The sequence below is a fragment of the Pseudopodoces humilis genome, chromosome 8, assembly GCF_049639895.1.
Source record: "Pseudopodoces humilis isolate 2021_Gansu_Grassland_sample_001 chromosome 8, ASM4963989v1, whole genome shotgun sequence".
Lineage (NCBI taxonomy): Eukaryota > Metazoa > Chordata > Aves > Passeriformes > Paridae > Pseudopodoces > Pseudopodoces humilis.
In genome coordinates, this window is record NC_142207.1 from 10129031 (window position 1) to 10154061 (window position 25031).

Below are 25031 nucleotides of genomic sequence, written 5' to 3' on the forward strand. Positions count from 1 at the left end.
CTGCCGCACTTCTGCACGGTGTCCACCAGGGTGCGCTGGTGACACGGCAGTTCCAGGTGAGTTACCTGGGCTGTGCCAAGGGCTGTGCCAGGTGAGTTACCTGGGCTGTGCCAAGGGCTGTGCCAGGTGAGTTACCTGGGCTGTGCCACATGGCAGTGCCAGGTGAGTTACCTGGGCTCTGCCAGGTGAGTTACCTGGGCTGTGCCACACGGCAGTGCCAGGTGAGTTACCTGGGCTCTGCCAGGTGAGTTACCTGGGCTGTGCCACACGGCAGTGCCAGGTGAGTTACCTGGGCTGTGCCACACGGCAGTGCCAGGTGAGTTACCTGGGCTGTGCCAGGTGAGTTACCTGGGCTGTGCCACACGGCAGTGCCAGGTGAGTTACCTGGGCTGTGCCACACAGTCCCTCGCAGCACTGCGACACGGCTCTGCTGCTGCCACCTGTGCTGAATCCTGTGCTGCCCCCATGCCTCTGGCACGAGCTTCTGCTCTGAGAATAATGGTTTAGTGTCATGATCCTGCAGAGACATACCCTGCCTGATTACACAGCTGAACAGTCAAGTTTACTTAACTTCCTCTTAATATCAGACTTAGGCCCAAACAGCAGCGTTTTTCGTCAATTCCAAATGATTTCACAAATCCACACACTACATGCTTTGGCTAAGGACTCTTTCCATTTAGACCCATATCTGTAAAACTCTAGAAAAATTTATTCAGCTTAACTCTTGATCACCTCTTTTACTCCTGAAGTGCAATTGTTTTTTTTTTTTCAGACTCTCCCAGGCTATCTATCTTTGTGTGTGTGGTTATAAACAAAGAGTAGCATACTTTGCCACAAAGATATTTGCTCCAGGATTATTTTAAAATTAATTATTTGCACATGATTTGTGTTGTCCTTTAGCTATTCAGAGTAAATGGGCTAACTGGAAAAGGTGGCAGGGCAAATGAACCATGACCTTGAGATTGGTATGTTCCCACAGCCTGGGCTGTTCCCCTTCCCAATAACTCCATGTCTAGAATAGAAAGGCCAGTGCTTTATTTACAACACAAAACATGTGAGTAAAGGTTCTGACACTCTCCCATTGGACATAATTTGTTTTTCTGTCTGAAGGCTATGCTGAAGTCCTCCTTTGCAGATGTGAGTAGAATCTCTGTTTGGCTGTGCAAGAATTGTCGTGCAGCTCAGGAGCATTTCATCCAAGCTTCTAACTGCAATTGGCTCGATATCACAATTTAGGTGGGTTTTTTTTTTTTAGTTAGCTGAAACAAAAAATGGTTTAGTTCAAACCATTAGGGTTCTGTGAGAGTCAGTGCATTAACTCTACTCTTAAATCAAAAGGCAGTGATGAGTCTGCATAACAGAAGCACAAGAAACTCTCATCATAATAAAAATTAGACACTTCATATATTACTCTGAAGACATAAGCATACGACTTTCATTCCAGGCTGCTGAAACATATCACAGTAGTTTAATGTTTTTCTGTCGTGCATAGGATTGTGAGACATAACTGTTTATATATCATTTTGATACAAACGTGAAAGGATTATAAAGAGTTGTTTAAAGTTAATAATTCCATGTACACTCCTGGGGTTATTATTTTACTTAAGGATCACATTGGCTGTTGTGATATCCACTTGAATGCAAACATTTCCTTCCTGTCTACCACCTAGCTAGATACTACAAACTCCTCATATTTATATCCCTGATCAAATAAAGAAGAAAGTTGTGAAATATTACTCCAAGCAGACATAACAGTTCTTTTGGCAAAATGACACAGTGGACTCTTTTATCAACTGGCCACATAAAGAAAACAGCATATTCACACACATATAATTGTAGGCAGGCAGACCAATTCTGTTTTTATAAAGGGTATATTAGCATCTGCTCTCCATGTCTGGAATATAAAGCTTTTTATAGTCACAACTGAACTGTGCTAAGACAGAGGAAAAAGCAATATGCTGTGACAATCCCACTACTGTTCAAAATACAGCACTTTTGCAGAACTCCATAGAAATAAAAATCACATGGAACAGGATGTGTTAAGTTCACTAGAAAATATCAAATGCAAATTGTCTTCCAAGCATGACAGTGATAACAAACCAGAAATAAGCTGACCAGAATAGTGGGGAAAGAATGTATATCTTCATGAAATAATGAATGTGAAGATCAAGTTATCAATCATAAGATCAAGTTATCAATCATAAGAAACATGGACAGAAGGCTGCTTTGAGAAACAAATAAGAAAGAAAAAAAAAAAAAAAATAGGAGGGCAGCAGAACCTTCCAGGCTGGCCATCCCTTGACACTGAACAGGCTGCATGGTGTCCACTCTGCCTTCCCCAGTCTCCAAGGAATCCACACCACCTGAGAACTGAAAGCTTTGCTACAACTTGTACAGTGTTACATCCAAGTACTACTTTAGATACCAAGAATATTTACCAGCTGTGACTACATACCTATTTAAAACATATCCCAAGCATTACACAAGTTGATCTCTCCTTCAGGTCAAGTGAGACAAAAAATAGATGATGTATGCTCTGCATTGTCTGTAATTCCATCTAACTATCTGTAAGGATGAGTAGTTTTTCCATATTCATAGAGACTGCACAAATAAGAGTTACCTGACTGAGCTATGAATTTCATCTGAGCTCTTACTCTTCTCTGCAAATCTACTGTTAAAGCTTTTTTCTGGCTTTTTCAAGGTGGTTCTTTTCTCCTTTTGTTCTCCCTCTACATTTTATTTAACTTTCTTTTTGAATTTTCACTGATTTACTGGCAACTTCCCTAAAAGGAGAATTCCTGTGTTTTAGTTCTGGCCTCACCAAAGCCTTATAAATAAATAAGTTTCTGCATGTGCTCTCAGTGAGAATACTTCAGTGTGTAACTCCAATTTAATTTATCTTTTTAAAATACTTTCTAGTTAACTTCTTTTTCAATTGCAGGAATAAGGAGTATATGACTGTTTTAAGTAACTTTTTATTTATATTGCTTTCTGTGTGGGTTTTCTTTCTCCCAAAGTTTAATTGAACCTCTTTCTGCTGAATTTAAGAACAAGCTGACAATGACTTCAGTATAACAACTCTGTGAGTAGTGTTTGGTTTTAGGATAGCTTTGTGATTTGTCCAGAGAGCTTTTAATAAATGGGCCAGGGGAAAATTTTCTTTCTTCAGGCATAACATGCCAGAAGAAAGGTATTTCTTGTTATTGTTCCTGCTGCCAAGCTGTCCTGGAGATTTGACTGTTCTGCCTCTGGAGAAGGAAACGTTTCACTACTGGGAGAGTTGTTTTTATTACATCAAAATATAAGTACTGTGGATGTAACTTAGAATCTTGCTGCAGGTTTTTCCTAAGGGCTGATATGCTTGTGTTCGTTTTTCTGGGGTCGAATGAAAAGGCTGTTCTGTAAGTGAATTCACTGTTTTTTGAATAATGCTAAGAAATAGCCAGTTATGTTGGGAGCTGAAGTGAAAAAGAGCCCTGGCAAAATTTGAGGACATGGTAAAGGAGTTTGCATTTTGCTTTTCCATGCACAACATTTACCCTATTCATCTGGTTATTTAAAACAGAAATATAAAGGCATTGTTCTGCTTTTCACGATGCAGCTTTTATCCTGGGTATGTTTCTGATACGGCATCGTAGCACCATGTGTCACCACCAGCAGCTGCAATGTCAGAACGCCAGGCAAGGACCCTGTCAGGTTAGACATTCTATAGTTGGACCAGGAAGGCAGTCCCCTGTCCTCCAACAGAAAGCTTTGTCTGCTTGGGCTTTAGCTCTACCTGTACATGTTTGAATGTAGTGCTGTTCCCACACGCAGAAACGCTGTGGTTTAATGTAATAGTGCCACCAGTCTGTGTGTGACTGAGTGAAAACGAGCTCAGAGGAGCCAATAATAGGAATATGTGACCTGTGAAAAGGTTGGAGAGGTTTTATTCTAAAATTTTTCTGGATAGTTCTAGATAGTGAATGTTCACCCCAATTTTTCATACAATAGAAAATTTTCTAACTTAACAGATGGCTTATAAGCAAAGGATGAAGATCATCTACCACATTTTATAATATATGCAAGTATTGGATGATACTGATTTTGGCACGTTTGTATTTCAGAATGAAACTTTGTGTGCATATAGATAGTGCACAGATAGTAACTGCCTTCTGAGTCATCTTCCTTTGAAAATCAGAGATGAGAGAAAAATCTATCCCATCATTTAATTTATCCTGCTCATAGTCGAGAGCTGGTTCTTAAAAACCCCAGAGCTGTGTCCTTTAAAATTATTTTGGCAATGAAATAAATTTTGATCTTTTTTGACCACAAACTCCCAAGTGACAGACATCTTCAGATCAGTCCTGCACAATTTCTCTGCTGTTTCATCCTCTTCTCTTAGATGACCATGATTTCTATTTCCAGCATGATGTTTATGCACAGGTATAAGGTTGTCTTAAGTATTGCATACACTGGGAAAGCAACCAAAGATGAGTCAGTAGTGGAAACTATTTAATATTGGGAAAACAGATTGCAGAAGCATTTTAGAAAGTAAGGCTGAGACTGATGACAGTTCCTGAAACAAGAGCAAGACAACTGTAAGCCATCTATACTTATATTTAAGCATGTCAAACCACTTCAAGGAACCAGTTTCTTAAAATTAACTTCTTTAATAGTCACATCACCACAGATGAGACTGCACCCTTCTGTTACTGGCCATACTGTAGTGTAGATTGACTGCTTCTGTGAATCAGCTTCTTGGCTCCGTTGTATATTTTACTGTCTCTCTTGGAATGTTTTCCACTACAAAGAACACCTTGGAGGACTTCAAGTGCTTCTCCATGCCAGACAGATTTTGCACATCTAGCTTCATCTGCATTTTATCTAGTTCCAGCCAAATTACAAGATGGAGACCACGTCTGAAGCAAACACACATTTCTTGTCTTATCCACCTCAAAGAGAATCAAAAATAATCTTTTGTCCTTTTGCTGCTACTCAAGGTAGCAGGCAGTGGATCTGGTGATGAGCTTTGTCTGACAACCTTGTTGTGCTTTGTGTGCTTGGGATGCTGCTGGTTGTAGTCACTAGAGAGCAGTGGCTGTGCACAGAGTGGGATTTGGCTCTGCACTTCCATAGGCTGGCTGGAGTTAGGCATCCAGATTTCACTGAAAACTAAAGCGCTTTTGAAATTTGTGGCTGATGTATTAAGTCAGTTCTCTTCCTTTCTGTCTGCAGACCAGCCAATTCAATATGCCCATTCCAGTTTTGAAGATGGAGTTGCAAAACTGACTGTCCAAGATGCCCTACCAGAAGATGATGGAATTTATACCTGTCTGGCTGAAAACAACACAGGACAGGCATCTTGCAGTGCTCAGGTCACAGTCAAAGGTGAATATCTCAGTCTACTTAAATACTACAATCATATAATCTTTTTTAACAATAATAACTTTGGATCCTTAATAGAGTTGGTTGTAAGTGGATTCCATGTTTTGTCCAAGCTTTTGTCAGCTGGCTACCTCTTCTCCTTGGAGGTGTGTGCAACTTAAGTGCTTAAGGAGTGTGTAGTGTAAAGTAATGAGCATGTTTCAGGAAAAGGTATTAGTGCTTTGACCTTCCCAAGGGCTTAGTGTCCAGAGCAGTCAGGCTGTTCTGGAAAGGTTTACCAGTGTAAGAAAGACTTGGACTGCGAAAAAAACCAAAAAACTAACTGGAGTATCACCAATATCACCCATGAGAGAATGTTACAGGGAGGAGGCAGATGTTACTCCTTGCTCCTGAAAGGCAGAGCAGAGACCAACACCAGGGACTGCAGTTATGATAGCAAATTCCAATATTCTTTTTCTGTTACCAGGATTTATCAGATTCAATTCTGAACAGGCATCTATCAGCTAACAGGGGACTGTATAAGAATTAGATCTAAATATTTGGAATTTTGGTAGTGAAAGTACCAGAAGAACATTGTAGTAAGCAGTCAAGGTGATCTGTTGGCTCAGAAATCTGATTTGCTTTCTGATTTGCCAATCAGAAATCTGATTGGCTCAGAATTCTGATTTGACAGAATTGATTTGTTCATGAAAGCCATAATTCTGTACTAGAATCTCAACAAAAACATTCTAATAGACCAGAGTTCAGAATGAAGACAAGAGAAGATAGAATTCCATGGATAAATTTGAGGTAGTATCCATCAATACTTTATTCTTTATTCTTTCTATATCCTCTGACATCAATTCTGTACAGGAGTTTTGTTTCATGGCCTGGCAATTATCCCCTCCTGCCTCTCTTCAATCCCCCTCCCTCAGACCCTCCCTCCCTCTACAATCAAGCCTGTATTTGGTATTTTTCACCCACAAATGATTTTTCCCCAAAGTTAGAATAATTTGTCACTGCCTGTCCAACAGACTGCCAAGGGAACTGTTCCATTTGTTTATCACTAAATAATACCTGCCCTAAATTTGTGCATTCAGTTTGGTGGGAAATGCACTCTGACCCCTGGGATCTCAAGATTAGTCTTTGTTTACCAGTGTTCTGGGGTGTTTGTCTACAGCTCTTTAGTGCTATGCCTGCTCCTATTCTGTCTGTATGACAAGGCTAAAATAAAAACAAAGTAATTCTGCTAAACCTATGAGCTAATTTCTTGATCATCAAATTAAAAATACAGTCATCCCTCTCTACCCTCCCGCCTTTGAAAATGGCACAAAGTAAGAAAACATCAATTTAAAATGTGCCTGAAACTAATCTCTTCTCAAAGTTATCATTTACTATTTCTCTGAAGCATTTCAGCTGCATTAGCTAAGGGCCAGTGAAGAATGGTCCACCTCAAGGGATCTGTTTTTGACCTGGGGCTTTCTGATCCTTGCCTGGGACTAAGAAACCAAAGGGACAGTCCTCTTTTACTGAGCATTTCTGAGTTATTTTAGGGCTATTAGGTTATTTAGGCAATGCTAATGTGGGAGCAGTAGTGAGTGAGCCTTTCCCTGGGCTTGTATGCTCTGCTGAGCTATCTCAGGCCACGTAGTCACTGTTGCACTGTGTTGGATTCCTCTTGCACTTTACACAGGCTGGGGCTAGAAAGCTGCTTTGCTGTCATCATGGAGAGTTAGTTTCTCTTATCTGCATCTCATTCTATTTTCTAGGAGTCATGGAGTAGGGAGGGGGAAGAATAAGAGCAGAATCAAGAACATACATGACAGGCTGTAAAACTACATGTTCAATATTTTTAGAGTTTTAGCTATCCTGTCTTCTTCCCTAAAATTCATTATGTCCCTCTTGCCATGAGGATTACAGTAACTTTCCCCAAAACTCAGATAAATGTGGATTTTTTTGCCAAAAATAATAACGAACTTAAAATCTAATTTCCAAATCTCTTATCTGTTTGTGTATGTATCTCTATCAAAAGCTTATTGGCATGAGTTCCCTGAGTCTCTGAATGATGCTACTAAGGCTTCTCTAAATGCTCAGCCTGTACAAACAGATTACAACAGAAAATGGTTGTATGTGCAGAAAGGGAGAAAACTTCAAAAACCCTCTCCTGATCAAACACTAATTTTTTGGAATAAAGTCTGTGAAATCATTTCTGAATTGCAACACATTTTATCCAGGTCCTTTTAGTCTCCAAGATGATTTAAGGATGTCAAGTTTCCTGCAGTGCTCAGTTTGTTCATTCATTGTTAGAGAAATATTTTCCCTTTCTATGTGAGAAGTAAGCCATATTTAATCTAAGAAGTAATGGATGTTCTTGGCATATCATCAGTATCAGACCAGTGTCAGAATTCAGCTTTTCCTTAACTTGTTTCTGTGGTCCTTGGACACATCTCTGTCTGGGTCTAGATTTCACTTCATACTGCCATTTTTGGCTTTGCTATCTATCCTACTGCAGGAAGGATCTCATGAAGGGACAGGTCTACTCTGATCACGGGAAATTTTGCCTGAGGTGAATAGCCTCTCTTAACACTAAAGCTCAATTTTGTTTTTCTAAATGAAATTCAGTTCACAGATAACTCAGAAAAGTTAGCAGCAAGGATAGTGAGTGTCAAACTCTTCAATTCATGTCTGAATTTTAGTGCAAGATGATCCTTAACCTGCTAGTAGGTTACAGGTATTATCTAGCCACATACCATGTTTTCTAATCAACTTCTGTGCATTCTTTGCCTTTTCAATGGTCTATTTCTTTGTTTTTGTGAAAGGAAATTATTGTAGGAAACATTTTAAAGGTCCTTTGCCCAATAAAGGGTTACTGTTCCAAGTCCAGTTAAATACAGGAATGGGATTTTTTCCAGTAGTTTCAGCATGATTTGCACTGGGCCCTGGATAATTAGCTAAGCTAATTGTGGCATAACTTTCCTTCTAAGTCATCAGTCTCGGATTCATTTATGGTTGTCTTTTTCTTCCTTACTGTTAAGCAGGATAAATTCTGTCTAGCACTGGACAACCTCCTTTGTTTTTTTATGGAAAACAGTGAAGGTACTTAGTTGTTTGTAGGGGGCTTTTGGCACTGTGTCAAAAAAAGCCCCCCATTTCATATGGATGGGATTCATATAGAAATGGAATTATCTTAAAAAATTCAAATTCATCAGTCTTCTGCTTATTTAAAGTGAGAAATTACCACATTCAAATCACTTCAGATCTCTCTACTTAAGTGATCTGAAGGCTGAGCAAATTGGTGTAGATCCATTGTGGAGAAACTAAGTTAATCAAGGTGAAGCTAATTTTGGCCTTGTAAAGGACTCAGTAGACAAGGCTCAACCCTCTGGCAGCAGTTTCTCAAAGCTGACACACAGGTAGAGATGAACTACAGAGACTGAGCAGTGCTCCCTGGAAAAAACAGTTTAACAAGTGTCTTCACCATGAGAATTATTTCTAACTGAACCTCCAGTGAGTGGGTAAATGTTAGATCAATTGGCCTTATGCATGTAAGCCTGAGAGGTGAGAAACGTGATCCAGTGTTATTCAAACACTCAATTACAGATATTCCTGAAATGGTACCATATGCTACTAAATGTAGGATTATTTTTTTTTTCTCATGCATTGTTTTCTACATACAGGAAAATCAGAATTTGGGAGGCTTTGGGGCTGATGCACATTTTATTTCTAAAATTTTTGCACAACATGTGCAAAAAAACGACTGATTTGTTCCTGTTATGTGCAAGCTGCTGCATTTTTTGTGCAAATTTTCACATTTCATAGTATGATTTTCTTACTGTTCTATGACATGAAAATAAGTATACAAGCCTGTCCTGGTTTATCACCCCAGGACAAAGCCATTTTTAAATACACCAGGCATCCTACTTTAAAAACAAACAAACCAACTAGCTGTTTACAGGGATATTCAAGGTACATTCAGGTCACCTGAGATATATGGTGATTATATACTGATGGGAATTGCAGATACACAGGTTTATTTATGAATTTATGAATCAGACTGAATAAATTATTAAGTTATTTATTATGAATTAATGAATCTTTTATTAGGGTGGTTGAATAATTTAATCAGGTCTTTTATGAATAGGAAACTGAGTTGAGGAAAAGTTAATTGCCTCTGGATGTACATGTGTAGTGAGTTGGTGTTACTGTTTTGCTGAGGCTGTGACAATCAGAGTATAAAAGCAAGACAGATGGAGGTAATAACTGGTATAGTTGGAAGGTAATGCCAGCTCCCAGGAGTGGTGAGAGCTCTTCAGGTCTGCCTCATTCCTGAGATAAGCCTTCTGGTATGTGGTTGTCAGTTAACTAATCACTGACAAGGAGTTATAGGTCAGGTTCACCTGTAGAAAAAAATGTGTCAAAGGGATTTTTAATTACCTGACATTCACACCAATACCTGAGTGTGCTACACGTGATTATGGACTGCAGGGAGAGGAGTAAAAGTGTGGGCTCTGTTGTGCCAAACCACATCAATACTGCATGTGGGAAGCTTCTCTTATTTTGCAAGCAGACTCTGTATGTCAGAGTGTCAGAGTGGTAGGTGATTGCCTCGTTCAGCTTTCTCTAAGTATGGTATCAAGCTAGGGCACTTGCTGTGGCTCTTAGGACAATGTCCTCTGTCTTGGAGTTCTGCAGTAGATGACAAACAAAATACCTGACCCACTGCACACTCCTTGAGATTTCTCCAGCCTCCCTGCACCAGGCAGCATCACTGGTTGTTTCTAAAATGGAGCACATGAGGTGTGGGCAGTGAGAGCAGCAGGGCAGGCTGGCAGACACGGTGTTTCTGTGGGCTCTAATGCTCTGCAGACATTTACTGATGTTTGCTGCACACTGCTGGATTTTTGTTTGTTTCTTTTTTAATACAGGCCTAATACTCTTTGTAAGCAAGCACCATTCAGGAGATAGTGCTGCTCCTGCTTATTGGCTCCTGACCTCATTTCTCTTTCCCTGCCAACAGTGCATTTGCCTGGACTCACATCTGTTCCTCTTTCTCCCCCACCACTCTGTTCATGGCTTTTTTTTCCCAGTGCAGCCTCTCCAGCATAAGTGTCTATGTTGGGAAGCCTATAGCCCTTCCAAGCCGATTACTGTAGTCATTCACTGATCACTGGACGAGCAGATTAGAGCCACCTGAAAGCCTGTCACAGTCCCTGCTGTAACCAGTTTATCAGAGCAGCAAAGGGAGATGCTTTCTGAAAAAACGGTTTGTTTTGTTCCTGCCGCTCTTCCATCTGGTGTGAGTGGGACCATAAAATATACCCAGGTGGAAGAAAACCTTTCAGGTAGGAATCTTTTCCTTCAGTCATGAGAGATGCTTTCTTCGGGTCGTGGGTTGTTTTTCCTTCTCTCTCAGAATGACCCTTCTGAGACATTAATCATTTAAAGAAGGTTATCACTGCAATGAGCAGCCTCTCTTTGAAGACTTAATCAAGAGGCCACAGCTCTGTTTCTCTGAGATCCATATTTGTGCCGAAGGTAAGCGAAGAACAGTGTCTTACTTGCCAACACCGATGAAATATTTGTGACAGCTTTTCAAAGACACTGCTTATTTGAAAGCATTTTGCTTTATTTCAAACATAACATAAATGACTATAGATGACTTTACAAAACATGCCAGTCTAGTCCTATTAAATGTCCAAAAGGCATTCCAGACCAGGAGCTGGGTGGGACCACTTGTCTGTGTAAGAATTGGTTTCGGAGCACTAGGTGAAAGGGAGAGTGGTTTTGTTACTATATTGAAAAGTAAGAGGTGAACTGTCATCAGCATTAAAAGACTCTGTTCCAAATCTTTCAAAAGTGCCCCACAGATCTCAGTCCAGCACTCTGTATGGTTAATCAATAGCTATAACCCTTCTAAGTTTGGGGTTGATTTTTTTTAAATTGCCTTCTTACAGGACCTCAAGACTAAATGTGGAACAGAATGCCAGCTAGAAACCAAAACTGAAGGGCAAAAGCAGAACATGTGTGAAAGCTCCTAATGATTGAAGATGTGCCATCAATATAAAAAATGCACTCTAAAGACAGTTTCTTATTATAAATCATTTCTAGCAAGAGGGGAAACAAATTTGTATCAAAATGAGGGATGAGTGCTTGCAGAATAAGAAAAATTTAAATATCAGAAATTGCATTAACATTTCTTATAAATGAAATTAAAAAATGAGATCCTGACAGAAAAAAAATGAAAAAGACAAGAAAGAGAAGAAAAAAACCTTAACCTTAAATCAACTGTGACACATGATCAAATACTGTGAGCATTAAATTATTATGTGCCAGAATGACAGAAAACAGATGATTATTATAATAGTAGGGAACAGTCCTGCATTGGTCAAAGGGCAAACTGTCCCAGCTTGGATTGCCAAATTCTATAGTGTTCTAAATTTCAGCTGAAAAGTGGAAGTCATCAAAATACATATAAAACCTGGTCACTGAATATATGCCTGTGTAATTTTGAAAGCAAGGGGATGATGTTACCCCAAAGAATGTTTTCAAGAGCAGCTGATGTGGATTAGCTAATGGGAACTCAAACACTCAGCCATATAACTACCTCACAGGCTTAGCTCAGTTTTCAAAACTCTCCTGAAGTTGCCTAAGAGAAGCATCTATCATTCCTTTGCAGCAGAGGAACAGGACCAGAGGGTAGGAACCTTGTATAGCTGTGTGCTACTGGAAGTGCTTCTCTGCAACCTCATTTTAATGAAGGCTTGACTGTTGGGCCACATATACAAACTGTCTTTTTGTTTTTCAGGGTAGTGTCTTGGTTAAAAATATTTTTAATATAAATTAATCAAGAAGAGAAAACTGACCACAAGCAATGCTGTACTAGAGCTATCTTATCTTTTATGGACTTGCTTTAGAATACTTTTCTGGCACCAACTTATACCGATGTTATATTTTTTCTCTTTTTCCACCTTATATTAGTTTAACTTCAAATTTGGTTTCTTATCTCTCAATCTAAGTCTTATTTGTCTTTGAGGGATTCCCTAACAGCATTCTTAGTACAGTATCCTTTTGATTGCTCACCCAAGAGAGAAGCTGAACTGTTCTAATATTGCCACAGGATAACAAACTTTGTTGCCTGCATGGATTTGCCAGAGAAGGGAAAGGCTGAAGGGGCTGTAACTCTTCAGATCAGTGGCATCTTCAGGGACACATGTGCTTTATGTGATTGCCTGTTCTTACTGTGCTTCCATCGCATTTCAGCTCATGTACAGCCCAGTTTTTTCTCTGATGGAACTGGTATATCTATACATCACAACTCCCTGCAATTAAATTAAAATCTACCTGGGCAGTCACACAGAAATTGAGATCAGACATGTGGAGGTGAACTCCTGCCCCAGTAGAATGTGTATTTTGACTGTGGAGCTGACCTGGCTTGATCTTCGCATATATGAAGCACTTTTCCTGCATGTCAGACTGATATCTAATGGTGGAGAATTTGTTAGCAGTGGGCCAGCTGAGCTGCCTTGTAAATGCATTTGGTAGGTATAGAGGCTCTCAGGCCTTCCATGGAGCTGCTGACTGTGACACTGACAAAAGAGCAATTACTTGATGTAAATAACTTGCAAACAGGGTAAGTCATTAATAAGGCAGACAGTTCTGAAGGCAAAAGCAAACACCACTTTGGCTGCAGAAGCTTCCAGTGAGACTGTCAGGGAGGAATTCGGTCTGCTGACTGCAAAGTGATCTGCTATGAGCCCAGACATCTATTTTGTATCTGACCCCTGCACTCTTCATGGAGCTTTCTCCTGAGGAGGGGAAGCAGAGAGGGAGGTAGGGAGGTGCAGTTCTCTTCTCTCTGGGATCTAACAATAGGACTCATGGGACGGTTGAAAGCTGTGCCAGAAGAAGTTCTGTCTGGACATTAGGAATCATCTGCTGAGAGGGTGGTCAAACACTGGAACAGGCTTCCTAGAGAGGTGATCAAGCCTGTCAGTGTTTAAGGGGTATTTGGACAATGTCCCAAACAACAGGCTTTAACTTTTGGTCTGTTCTGAACTGGTCAGGCAGCTGGACTAGATAATCCTTGTAGACCCCATTCAAGTGAGGTAGTTTATTCTATTCTGACTGTTCACCCACATCATGATTCCTACTGGTGCAGCCTTTTGATATTGGGATTTCTGTGGTGCCATCTCAGTCATGCAGAATCATAGAATACACTGAGTTGGAAGGGACCCATAAGGATCATCAAGCACAGCTCCTGGCCCTGCACAGGACCCCCCAAGAATCCCACCCTGTGCCTGAGAGCCTTGTCCATATGGCTTTTCAATTCAGACAGGCTTGGTGCTGTGATCACCTCCCTGGGGAGCCTGTTCCTCTGCTCCATTGGAACAACTCGGTTTGTTTGCAGAACAAACTGAGTTGCCAAAAAAGGTTAAAATGCTGACCTGGTGGTATCCCTTATAGGTGGTATCCCTGGAAGGAAGCAGCATACATGGAGCTGCAGGACCGGGCTGGGAGCCTAGCCTAGAGTAAAATAAATATTTCTAGACAAGATAAAGTGGAACTTGGTCTCCTTTCTATATCCCCAACCTTATCCCCAGGCTTAGGGCATTGTCAGTCTTAGGTTAACAGTTTTTCTGTGTAATGCAAGGGTAGCATACAGACTATAACTTGTCCCGGGTCTTAAATCTTACCTTCCATTTCCAAAAAAAACAGATTAAACTGCAAAAATAAATGAGGGGAGGTAAATGTGCAAATAACTCTGCTAGGTCATTGAACACCTAGTTCTCATGACCTAAGTTTGCAAAATGGCATACTAACCTGAGATCTTTAATAAAGCAGAAATGTTCCTAGATATCTCAGGAACGTAAAGGTCTGACACTTTTTTATGCCATTATAAATCAAGTTTTGAAAAACTCACAGAAAAGGTTATGCCTCAGGTCTGAGGCAAAGACACTTTACAGAAAGACAAATGTGTGTCTTCATATCAATTTTCTGCCCTATAAAATCTCTTAACTGTACAGTTAAGATAGCATTGTTAGCTTAAGATCTGGTAATGGCTGAATTTGTTTACACCAGAAACATTTGAGGATGTGAAACTCTTTTCAAGCTTGAGATCAATGTGTGGACCTGAGTCTTGCTTTGAGAGGTTTTAGTGGAATCTGGTGCTTTTCTCTCTGAGCCTGCTCACACAGAGCTTTTTGAGTTAAGCATTCTCCTCAGCTGAGTTATTAGCCTGTGAGCCAGAATGATATTTAAACACCATAAATGGTAAATGTTGCCGAGGCAGCCCTTCCGCATGGCTCGGACCAGGCATTAGTTGGCAGTCAACCTCATAATGCTGGCAAACAGATTCCTTGAGTATAATTAAACCTCTTGTAAGACTAAACATTGCAAGTTTTTGTGGTGTTCTGAACAGAAAGCAGCAAACTCTCTATTCTTTGCGTGTCCTTGTGACCAGTTGTAACCCTGGCCTTGGCCACTGAGGTGCTGCACTGGAGCTGTATGTAAATGCAGTGCTGTATCTGACCCAGCCTGAGCCAGGGGCTGGAAAGGCCAATCTCCAGAAGTTCCTTCCAAACTCAATTATTGTGTGATTCTGTGCAGTGCTTGGCATGCTGGAGTCCTGATATTTCAACAGGAGATGTCAGCATTCTGCAGCTCACATAAAAATGCCTTCAGTATGTCTGGGTAGGCAAATGACCAAAAAAATTTCCTAGACTAGATGATGTCCATAAAATACTGGTTTTGACTACAGGCCAGGTAAAACCCAGGTCTAGTCTTAGGAAACCTTATAGTTTGCATCCTCATATGGATATTATTCTTCAGTCTCAGCAGCAAATCTGAGAATGGAAAATCTGAGAAAGATTTTTTTCCTTCCAAGGATATAGATTTATCTATGTCTTTTACCTTAGAATATAAATAGTTGGTTGCATAATTGCAGTTCAGCTGGTACAGGTGTATTGACTAGGTCAACTGTGCAGCATGAATTTTCCTCTTTCTATTAGATATATGCACCTTCAACTCAGTAACTCACCATTGCTTAGCAATATAAATATATTTACAAATATGCTTAAGCCCTAAATCCTGATCCAGGTCAAGGTTTTACAAAATTCAAGTTTATTTTGGCTTAGACCCACAGCTAACATTAAGATTCCTCTTGCAATAACTTCCAGTGTGCAGATATGCAAAGGCCAAATTTATGTAAAGACTCTTCAAAACCTGGATTGGAAAATTCAAATAAAAAGAAAGCAGTTTTTATTGCCTTCAATTTCTAATAATACAGGTTAATAAATAATCCAAATTTTGATATAGTCACTGTAGATAGATTATCTTGCTATTGATTACACAAATACTGAAACACAGATTAAGAGATTCATAGAAATAGTTTTACATCAAAGTTAATATATCTTTTCCCATTGCCATCCAAATATGCTGAGAATTTGTATTTTTCCTAAGAAATTGAAAGAGTTTACATTCTCCTTAATCTCTATGGATTAAATTCAGTAAGTGGCTTTTTTAAACATATATTTGGGTGCTTATTAGAGTGTCTTTCTAGTAAAAAATGAACCCTCTGGGGTAAGGGAATGCGGTGGGAAAAGCCTATACTCCCTTTGCTTTGTAGAAAATATATGTGCGTATATAAAGTACCATTTACATGCTTTGCTTACTATTTCTGGTCTCCCAGGCTGTGTTTCCCACCGAGTTATGCATCTTATTACTTACTGTTTCCCAACATTCATGCATATTAAAGCCTGAGGAAAGGCAAAAAACAGGGAACGTATAAGTGGGATCATTGTGTGGACTTTTAAATCTATCACCCTATGTAACACCTTATAAAAACCTGTTGAAATGAGAGAGAGATCACTGTCCAGCAGAAAGGCTCCAACTGGGATTGCACATTGCCAGACCAAAGCTCTGAACAAAAATTGTTCTCTGTAAGATGCCTTTCAAAAAATCATAGCTCTCTTCCATATCATCTTACACGATTTGACCTGCATGAAACCAGCAGCTGTCATTATAAAATCGTGGCAGCTTTTGTAAGCTACAATAAAGTAAACTGGATGCAAGGTCTGAAAAGAAGTCATCGAAATGTACCTGTATCAAGCCCATCTATGGGAGCACTAAGTAGGGCTCTCTGATGTTCCCCGTGAGCTGCCTTGGCATGATGGGGGGATGGAATTGAGTGAACCAGCAGAAGCTGATTGAAGAAGGGACAGAGACTGACAGAGAAATTTCTAGTAACTCTGTGTTGACTCTTATAGTCCTTGTTTTCATTTTTAGAGATGAACCTACTCCTACGTGAGAGCAGTAAGAATTAAGGGTGATGAGGGAGCTATTAAATGGCTATAGGTGATTAGAGAGCATTAACATAATAGACAGAGATCAGATCTCCTCTTTTTTCACATCCAGTTGAATAAGCTTGAGGATGCATAGACAAGTAATGAAGTCTTGCCCTTATGTTAATGTCAAACAAAATTTTCCTTAGGTTCCAGATTTCTTTTCTGGTGCCAGATGTGCCATATTTTTATTGTCTGTAGTTTTGGCAGCAGAAATGCCCTTCAGTGTTCTGAAAGGGGATGTTTCAGCCAGAAGCACAATGACTTGCAGTATCTCAGCTGGGAGCTTTACCTCTGCTTTCTTCCTTTCCTTCTGTCCTCCTCCTTTGGGCTCTGAAGCCAGCACTTCCTGAGACCATACGGATTTTGAACCTCAGCAGAGTTTATGTGGTCAAAGGGACTTTGAAGAATGAAGGAAAGGAAGCCCTAATCCTGACCAGGGCTTTCTGTGCAGTTTGCTTATTTGTGTCCTGCATTCATATCTGCTTCCCTACTGTTTTCCTGATGCAAGTCATGGATTTTGTTCCTGATGTATGAAACTAGCAAGCACCTAGGCCAGGGAATGTGAATTTCCATGGCTGTTGCACTTTTTGAAGCCACCCTTTTGCAAACAGTTTCACTTTTTTTGTGTATGGTTTTCCTTTAAATATTTTACTGTCAAAATAAAGCCAGGTGTTTTCAGAAGGAAGTAAAATCACACAGTATCTTTTTGACGTAAATAGGAACAGGAGCTATTTGCTTAATCTCAAATCATCAGCATCCTATCTTTTCACTCCAAAATCAACTTTGTTGCAATTTTTCCAAACGAGAACTAGAAGGTAAAATTGAAGGAGCCCTTAGGTGTATTATATGCAGAGTACTTCTATTGCATCATAAAACTGAGATGTTAAAGCATTCATCAGACAAACACTGAGTCACTGCATAGTGCTATCATAAATAAACAACTAAAAGCATTTACAAGCTTCAGAAGAATTTGAAAATACTTAACATTCAGGCTTTGTAATTTGGCCTCTGCATGTTTTTATCTGTCCCTTCTGAGAAAACGCAATCATTTTAGACTAAATAACAGAATTAAAATGGACTGTGTTGTCCTATGTAAAACATCTGTGAGGAACTAAAGTTGTCAGTAGGTAATTTTAATTTTTCCTAAGTCTAGAAAGTCCATAGCATCAAATTTTAAGTAAAGGAAGAAAAATTACATGAAATGAGCCCCTATGGTTTCTTAATGAAATAACATTTATGAGTTAGAACTAAAGTATTTTTAATTGTTGCTGCTACAACGAGAAATATTTGATGATTTTTTTGATATTCTGATTAAATTGTTGGGATAAAATGCTACTGATTAGCATACACTTGTAAGCAACAGTAGCATAAGACTAGAGATCCCCTTTAAAAATATATCTTTTTAGAGTAGGGAAAGTTTTTGTTTTGAAGAAAACCTGTTAAAGTTTCCATGAAGTCACACTTAATTAGCCATATATTTGCTGTGTCCCTGATGACACATTTGTATAAGAATACTGGTTGCTTTAGCCATGATAACTTCTAATTTTTGAGCTCTTATGTACAACAGATTTTTGTATCTGTTGGTAAAGAAATGTCTTCACTCCCCCTGTGCTCCAAAGAGCACCAGCAATACACAGGGAGATGTTTTTACTCCTGCCTTACAACAGGAATCCAGCAATACACAGGGAGATGTTTTTACTCCTGCCTTACAACAGGAATCCAGCAATACACAGGGAGATGTTTTTACTCCTGCCTTACAACAGGAATTGAGAAATCAGGTTCTTCAGAGACTAAAGGGCTAAACTTCAAGTACTAAATCAAAGTGTATGTGAATTTTTATATGGTACAAGGATAGGAATGTTTTCAGAAAGTTGATTTCTGATTTTTTCTGTACCAGGACTATGCCTTGAGTTTTCAGTGTTTCAGAGGTAATGATCCATCTTAATGTTGTTGTGCATGATTACATTAATTCCCTCCAATGAAACAGCTCTTCAGTCCCTCCATTAACTTTTCTTGTACTCAAGCTCTATTCTTTAAAGTTTTTTACTACTGACATACCACAGACATCTGGGATTTTTTGTTTTTCTTTCCCCGTCCTAAGTTTCTCTTTAAGCACAGAACTGGTCTTCATCCAGGAGGTCAGCATCAACCTATTAGATGCTTAAATTTAATATAAGCACTATTATTTTTTAAGATTTGTGCAGTGGTGAGGCAGGTTCTGGCCCCCTTCGCTTCAATTTGACAGCTTCTCTTACAAAGAGCAAGCACTGATCAGTAGCAATGGTGAGTTGGTTTTCATCCTTTCAGTCCTACAGTTTGTTCTTTTTGGAGCCTGCACCCCAGTAAATCTTGATGTCCCTCATACCAGTGGATCTCCTCACTACCATAGGATACACCTGCCTGAGATAATTTTAAAAACTGAGGCCTTAATTTTTTGGGTTTGTGATTCATATATACAATTACTGTGAATTATTTGCTTGCTTCCATGTAATGTTTACACAGCTCCGTGCAAGAAGGTGGTTTTATTCCAGAACATGAATCTTTTATGTCTGCAGCACATGTTTTGGAGGAGTTAGCATCGCTAAAAAATTCCTTATGGGAAATGATTCTTCTCTGCTTCTTCTGTAGTTGCTCACACATTTCTTTTTAAGAAGCTGAGACTGTTATACTGTATGGCCTTCCTTGATTATAAAAATCCATTATTTAGACTACATGTAGAAGGCATGTGAGTCCAACAGAGCAAAGACCCATTTGTGAGGGATGTGGAGTGCTGCTCAGACTTAACACTGTTTATACCAGGGCTTTGGGAGAATTGCTGCTAGAACCACTATGAGCAAGTTTGTTTCCTGGTCACTGTTAAATTTTGTGGGAGTTGGTTCCTCTCTCTTTTTTTTGTTACCTGTCTGTCTCTGAAGACTTGATCTTTTCTGATCAGACACCAGATATGTTTCTTTGTTGGTCTAGAGACACACATCTGCTTTTTTCTTTCCCTGCTTTCCTCTTCTTCTATATCTGCCTTCTAGATTTGCAGTGTTACCAGTTATTTCAGTAAAAAAAAGGACAACAAGAACGTTTAAAGCATACTTCTTATTTTTTTTCCCTATGACTCTTTCCTTTTTTTCCTTTCTTTGTCTTTTTTCCTCCTTTTTTTATTATGTGGATTTCTTCTTTCCCCCACATTTTGTGAGATGAAGTTTCACTTTGAGGGACAAAGGAATTTCCTGCAAGGCATTAGAGCAGTGAAGGAGCATGTGCTGATATTGCTAAGTACAGCAGTTGTTTGAAGCTTTTCTCTGAGAAAACATGACAAACCAGAGGGCTACAGTGACCCACAGGAGTTCATTTCTGTAGCTGAGTTTCACCCAACTTCTTGGTTGTTTTCTGTACCGCGTTAGTCACTTCCAAGCAGGTGCTGTGGGCAGCCCTAAGCCTTATCAGTGTGGTCTGATGGTGGATCAGGCACTTCAGAGTCGTGCTCCCATAACACCAATTCAAATGGGTCTCACTCAGGTCCCATATTTCCATTCTCACATGCATCAATGTCTCCCTGCTCGGTGCCAAGAAAAGACCTGTGGCATGAACCAGCGAGACAAGATTTTGGCTAGAAAAAGCTTTGCTAGAGAAGAAGAAAAACTTCCCCTCCAGACTGCTTCCAAATTTATGTTGAGCTCAAATTACCCCAGTACAAACATAACTTTTTACCTCCAGGAGGTTCAGTAAGCTTTCTCAGCGAGTTGCTGTCTTTTTTTTTCTAATCTCTAATTTTTTGAATTGTGGTTTTTCTCCAGCCTGGCACTTTCTGTTGCTGTAATACTATTTTGGATGTGCTTGATATTCCTTTGAAAATTTTGAAAGTAGGGATAAGCAAAATAAAAATATTTTCACATGTGGATAGAACGTAGGGTTGGAATTTTAAAGGCAATACGTAAGAGGTCTGAGCACAAGCTAAACCAAACAAAAAGTGTATCCAAGGGACCAATAAATATTTATCACTTTTTACATTTGGTCGTGATCACTGCTTGGACTTTAGAAGTGTCTTTGCCCAGGTTTTTAGAGCAGGAGTAGACTTCCTGGACTAGTGTGGTCTTGTTTCATAGCCTCTGAATGGCTGTGGCTATTGGAAACAACATATCACAGACTTAGTAGTGGATTATTTAATTCCAAATTCCCTCAGCACTTAATTATACAGGCTCAAAAGAAAAATTTTGAAAGCCCTAGTCCGACAGTGTGTTTTTTGATATATATTGATAACCTCAGGTTTCAGTCTTTCCCATCATCAATCAGTTGCTGAAGTGAAGTACAGGAGAGGAGTGTGGTGAACTCAAACCTATTGGTTATTGACCATCTAACAATCTAAAGGTTTGTAATTTCTTACAGAGTTACAAATTGCGTGCTGCAGTGAGCTTACATTTCTAACTCATCAATCACAGCAATGGCAACTTGTAACATCCCCTAGGGTTTTCAGATTAATTTAGCAATGATTACAGGCATTGAATTTTTGGTTACAGGTTTTGGGGTTGCATTTTTTATTATTTTTTTTTTAACCTGAGAATGTGTACTTGGGGAAAAGTGAGAGTAATTTCTCAGTGATACTCTGATATCAATTAACAAAGATTTAAGAGAATTCTCGGAAGGAGGACAGTTACATTCCTATTTCTTGTCTTTCTGCTTGGAATACTGGCAAGGAAAAAGAGCTATATTAGGTGCTTTCAGTTATTTTTGCCTTCTGAGAGCTGAAGCAAAACCACTGTCTCAAAATCATGTTGAGCCTAAGGAAAGTTAAAGTTTGTCATGAAAATTCCATTAAGAGACCCCTTTTGTTGTTTTTTTTGACTTCACAGAAAAGAAGAGCAGCAAGAAGGCAGAGAGTGCACAGGCTGCAAAGTTAAACAAGACTTTTGCACCTGTCTTCCTTAAAGGCCTGACTGACCTCAAAGTAATGGATGGAAGTCAAGTCATAATGACTGTGGAGGTATCAGGTGTGTAGCTACAGAACAGTATTATTTAAAACATTTAAATCCTGCTGCAAAGTGTGTGTTTTTTCCATACTTTTAGCAGGTGTCTTTGCATTTGGAAATAATATTTCTAGGAACCAGTTTTTTAAAAGCTATTTTGGTCTAATATGACTGTTAGTGTGACTGAACATTGTCCACTGTCAACATGTTCAGACCTGGAGAAGTTTTCCCTAATTGGAATGATATAAGTTTAATATTGGTCCTCTCGTTGAAGTGGAATTGTGACAGGTTTTGTTGTGAACCAAACAAGACTGAGTTCCTGTCAGCTGGGGTAAGTTTAGTGCTGCAGAAAGAGCAGTTCTGTTATGATTTTTGGTACAATAAACTCCTAATAATAATCTTTGTGGCGTCTACAACTCATTCTCCCTCACTGTCATATACATTCTTCCCTTGTTCATTTGTATTTTAATCATAATAAGACAGACTATTTCACATTACAGAGCATTGTCAGAGTTAATAATAGATATTCCTGAATGTTTTGAAGATGAAAATTGCAGAATCAGGTGGCAAAAAAAAAAAAACCTCAAACTTGTTCCTTTTCTTAATTGACATATGGTGGGGGTTTGTGTCTCTGTGTCTGTGTCTCAGATTTTTGTTGCTTGTGTTTAGCTAACCCATCTCCTGAAATTATCTGGCTGCATAACGGGAAAGAAATCCAGGAGACAGAAGATTTCCACTTTGAGAAGAAAGGCAATGAGTACAGTCTGTACATCCAGGAGGTGTTTCCTGAAGACACAGGCAAATACACCTGTGAAGCCTGGAATGAAGTAGGAGAAAGTCAAACACAGGCTACATTGACAGTTCAAGGTACAAAGTTCCTCTTCACCTTTTAAAATGGTGAAAGAAAATTATTATTATAATGTGCTGGAAGAATGTCTATTTAAAATACATGAGTGTTTGTTGTGAAGGACACTCAAGTTCTCAGTCTCTGCATTTGAATTTAAAAGGATATTGAGCAGAACCAGCTTTAAAAAAATCTTTTCACTCTGGAACATTATGTTACTATTTCAAAAATGCATTCCTCAGTCCTATTTCAAGGGACAGTGTGAAACTGCTAAATGCAGCTTCAGATTATAACTATCAGGCTTACTTAACTATGGATTAAAGTAAACCTTTTAATACGTTTTTGTTTCTAACTGAAGTCCTTAGTATTTGAAAACACTTTCTAGGAGTTAGGTATCCTGGCTTTATTGGTAGCATTGTAGTGGTATCAGGTAAGGAAAACAAGACTTCTGCAATCTGAGAACTAGCTGCAAAAAAATTTGGCTTTGAATCTCCTCACATGATGTTAACCCCACAGCAAACACTCAAGTACCTACAAACTTCCTGTGACTGGGCACACACTACCTTTGTGCCAGGGAATTTATCTAGTATTACTGAATATTGACATTTCCTCATAGCCACTACTGAGAATTAGTGGAAATCACTGTGAGACTTTTATTATTTTTAATGTAGAATATCTTATCTGCAGTGTTTGAGAGCGCTGTTTAGTCTGTTGTCACTGTCTGCTCTGAATTCAGACCTTCCTCTCTCCTCCAGTCCCCCCTGAGATCCAGCCTTGGGGTCAGTCTTCTATATTAAATGCAGTTTTATGCAGTTGTTAATGATGATTTATTGCATGAGCTCTCAACTGCACAGCAGTCATAGTACTGTTACTTGTCCTTCAAGCTATTCCTACCCATATTCTCTGAGGACAAATCTCTAAGATTCCTTTTAGGGCAGCTTTAAAGTCCCTTTGTTTTGCTCTTAATGTAAGCTTGGATTGAGCCAGTAAAGTGCCAAGTAAATGATTAATTTTAGTAGAATACAAGTTACTTCCAAAATTAAAGTCTGACTTATTTTCAGATTAAAAACTTATACCCTGCATGTTCGAAATAACTTTCCTTGCCTGTGATTGCTTTCTCTGAAATTAGTTAGCTCAGTGATGACATTCAAGCTTTGCATTTTCTTCTGATTTATAAACTGTGTTTGTAAACTACAGAACCTCAGGATGGTATTCAGCCCTGGTTCATTAGCAAGCCGAGATCAGTGACAGCAGCTCCTGGGCAAAATGTCCTGATATCCTGTGCCATTGCTGGAGATCCTTTCCCCACTGTTCACTGGTTTAAAGATGGGAAAGAAATCATGCCGGGAACAGCGTGTGAAATCCTGCAAAATGAAGACATCTTCACACTGGTCTTGAGGAATGTGCAGCCTCGTCATGCAGGGCAATATGAAATTCAGCTCAGGTATGTTTGTTTGTGAAGAATAAGGTTGTTCCCTCTGACCAATTAGTTCTGTTTACCCTCAAGTTAAATTCCCACTTGAAGAAGACAGGAGTTCTGTCCTATTCAAGTGAAACATTAGGGTACTAAAGGAACAGAATAATTCTGAGAGATAAAAAAGAACCAATAAAACTCCAAGAGAAGAGACGAAACACAAGAAGAGTCAGAAAATAAGGATAAAGCAGTATGGTTTCTTTTTCTGATCCTGTAAAACAAAGTTTTGTGGCAGCAAAATGGGAAGCAGTTTCTAGCAAGGAAAACCACAATCAATGTCCTGAGTTTTGGAGCTATTGTTTATCTTGTTTGGCATCTCTAGGTGTTAGTAAGGATATCTCTTTCCATGGGAACAACCTGTCTAGGGAGGGCTGTTACACAAGATCTGTACCTTTGAGGTGAAAAAGTGGTTCCTGGCCATGTTTGAAACGTCAGAATCTTACATGCAAGTTGTAGGCCCCTTTTGCTGACTTTCTCATTTCTATCTTTGAAAAGAATAACCTTGATGCTTTGAACATATTGTCATTCCTACAGAATCTGGAAGACTTGTTTCGAATTTAATTTTATTTTATTCTGGTAGAGTAACTATCCTTTAAATGAAGAGTTAGATTTGCTGGCTCTTTACCATGTAGAAAGCACCACAGCACTGTCCCGCTCCAATGGTGGAGATTACATATCCCCTATGTGGTTGTAGAAAACATAGTGTAAAACTTCGAAGTGATGTTGTCATTCCATGCTATTTACTGGGCACAGATGCAGTTGCTTTACTTGGCTAGTGTTTGTGCCATTCTTTATTGAAATTTCTTCATCATCATGGACATTTGAGTCCATTACACTGGAAGAAAATTATTTGGTTTGCTCCACACACTAACATTTTAGTCCAGGTGCTAAGTCTGAATTGTCCTTTGTCTACTTGCAAATAAATTATTCATTTCTTCTTAATACAAGGAGGGAGGGAATTCCTTAATAAATTCAACCTATTTATCTTGTAAAAAATGAGTTTAATTTTTTATAGTTACGGGCTTTTTTCCAACCAGCATGGCCCAAATGATGGATATGTCATTACACAG

At 39.2% G+C, this 25031-nt stretch overlaps 1 protein-coding gene across 2 annotated transcripts in view; it reads left to right on the plus strand.

The window, feature by feature from the left end:
- The window catches only part of MYLK (myosin light chain kinase), a 194699-nt gene that overhangs the window by 90995 nt on the left and 78673 nt on the right, over window positions 1-25031 (plus strand). The window contains exons 11-14 of one of the 2 annotated variants that reach the window (XM_088058800.1): window positions 5218-5370; window positions 21530-21667; window positions 22292-22510; window positions 23685-23931. In XM_088058800.1, coding sequence (XP_087914926.1) covers window positions 5218-5370; window positions 21530-21667; window positions 22292-22510; window positions 23685-23931 — 757 coding nt within the window. The remainder of the gene's footprint in view (window positions 1-5217; window positions 5371-21529; window positions 21668-22291; window positions 22511-23684; window positions 23932-25031) is intronic. The other variant, XM_005519645.3, reaches the window with a different exon arrangement.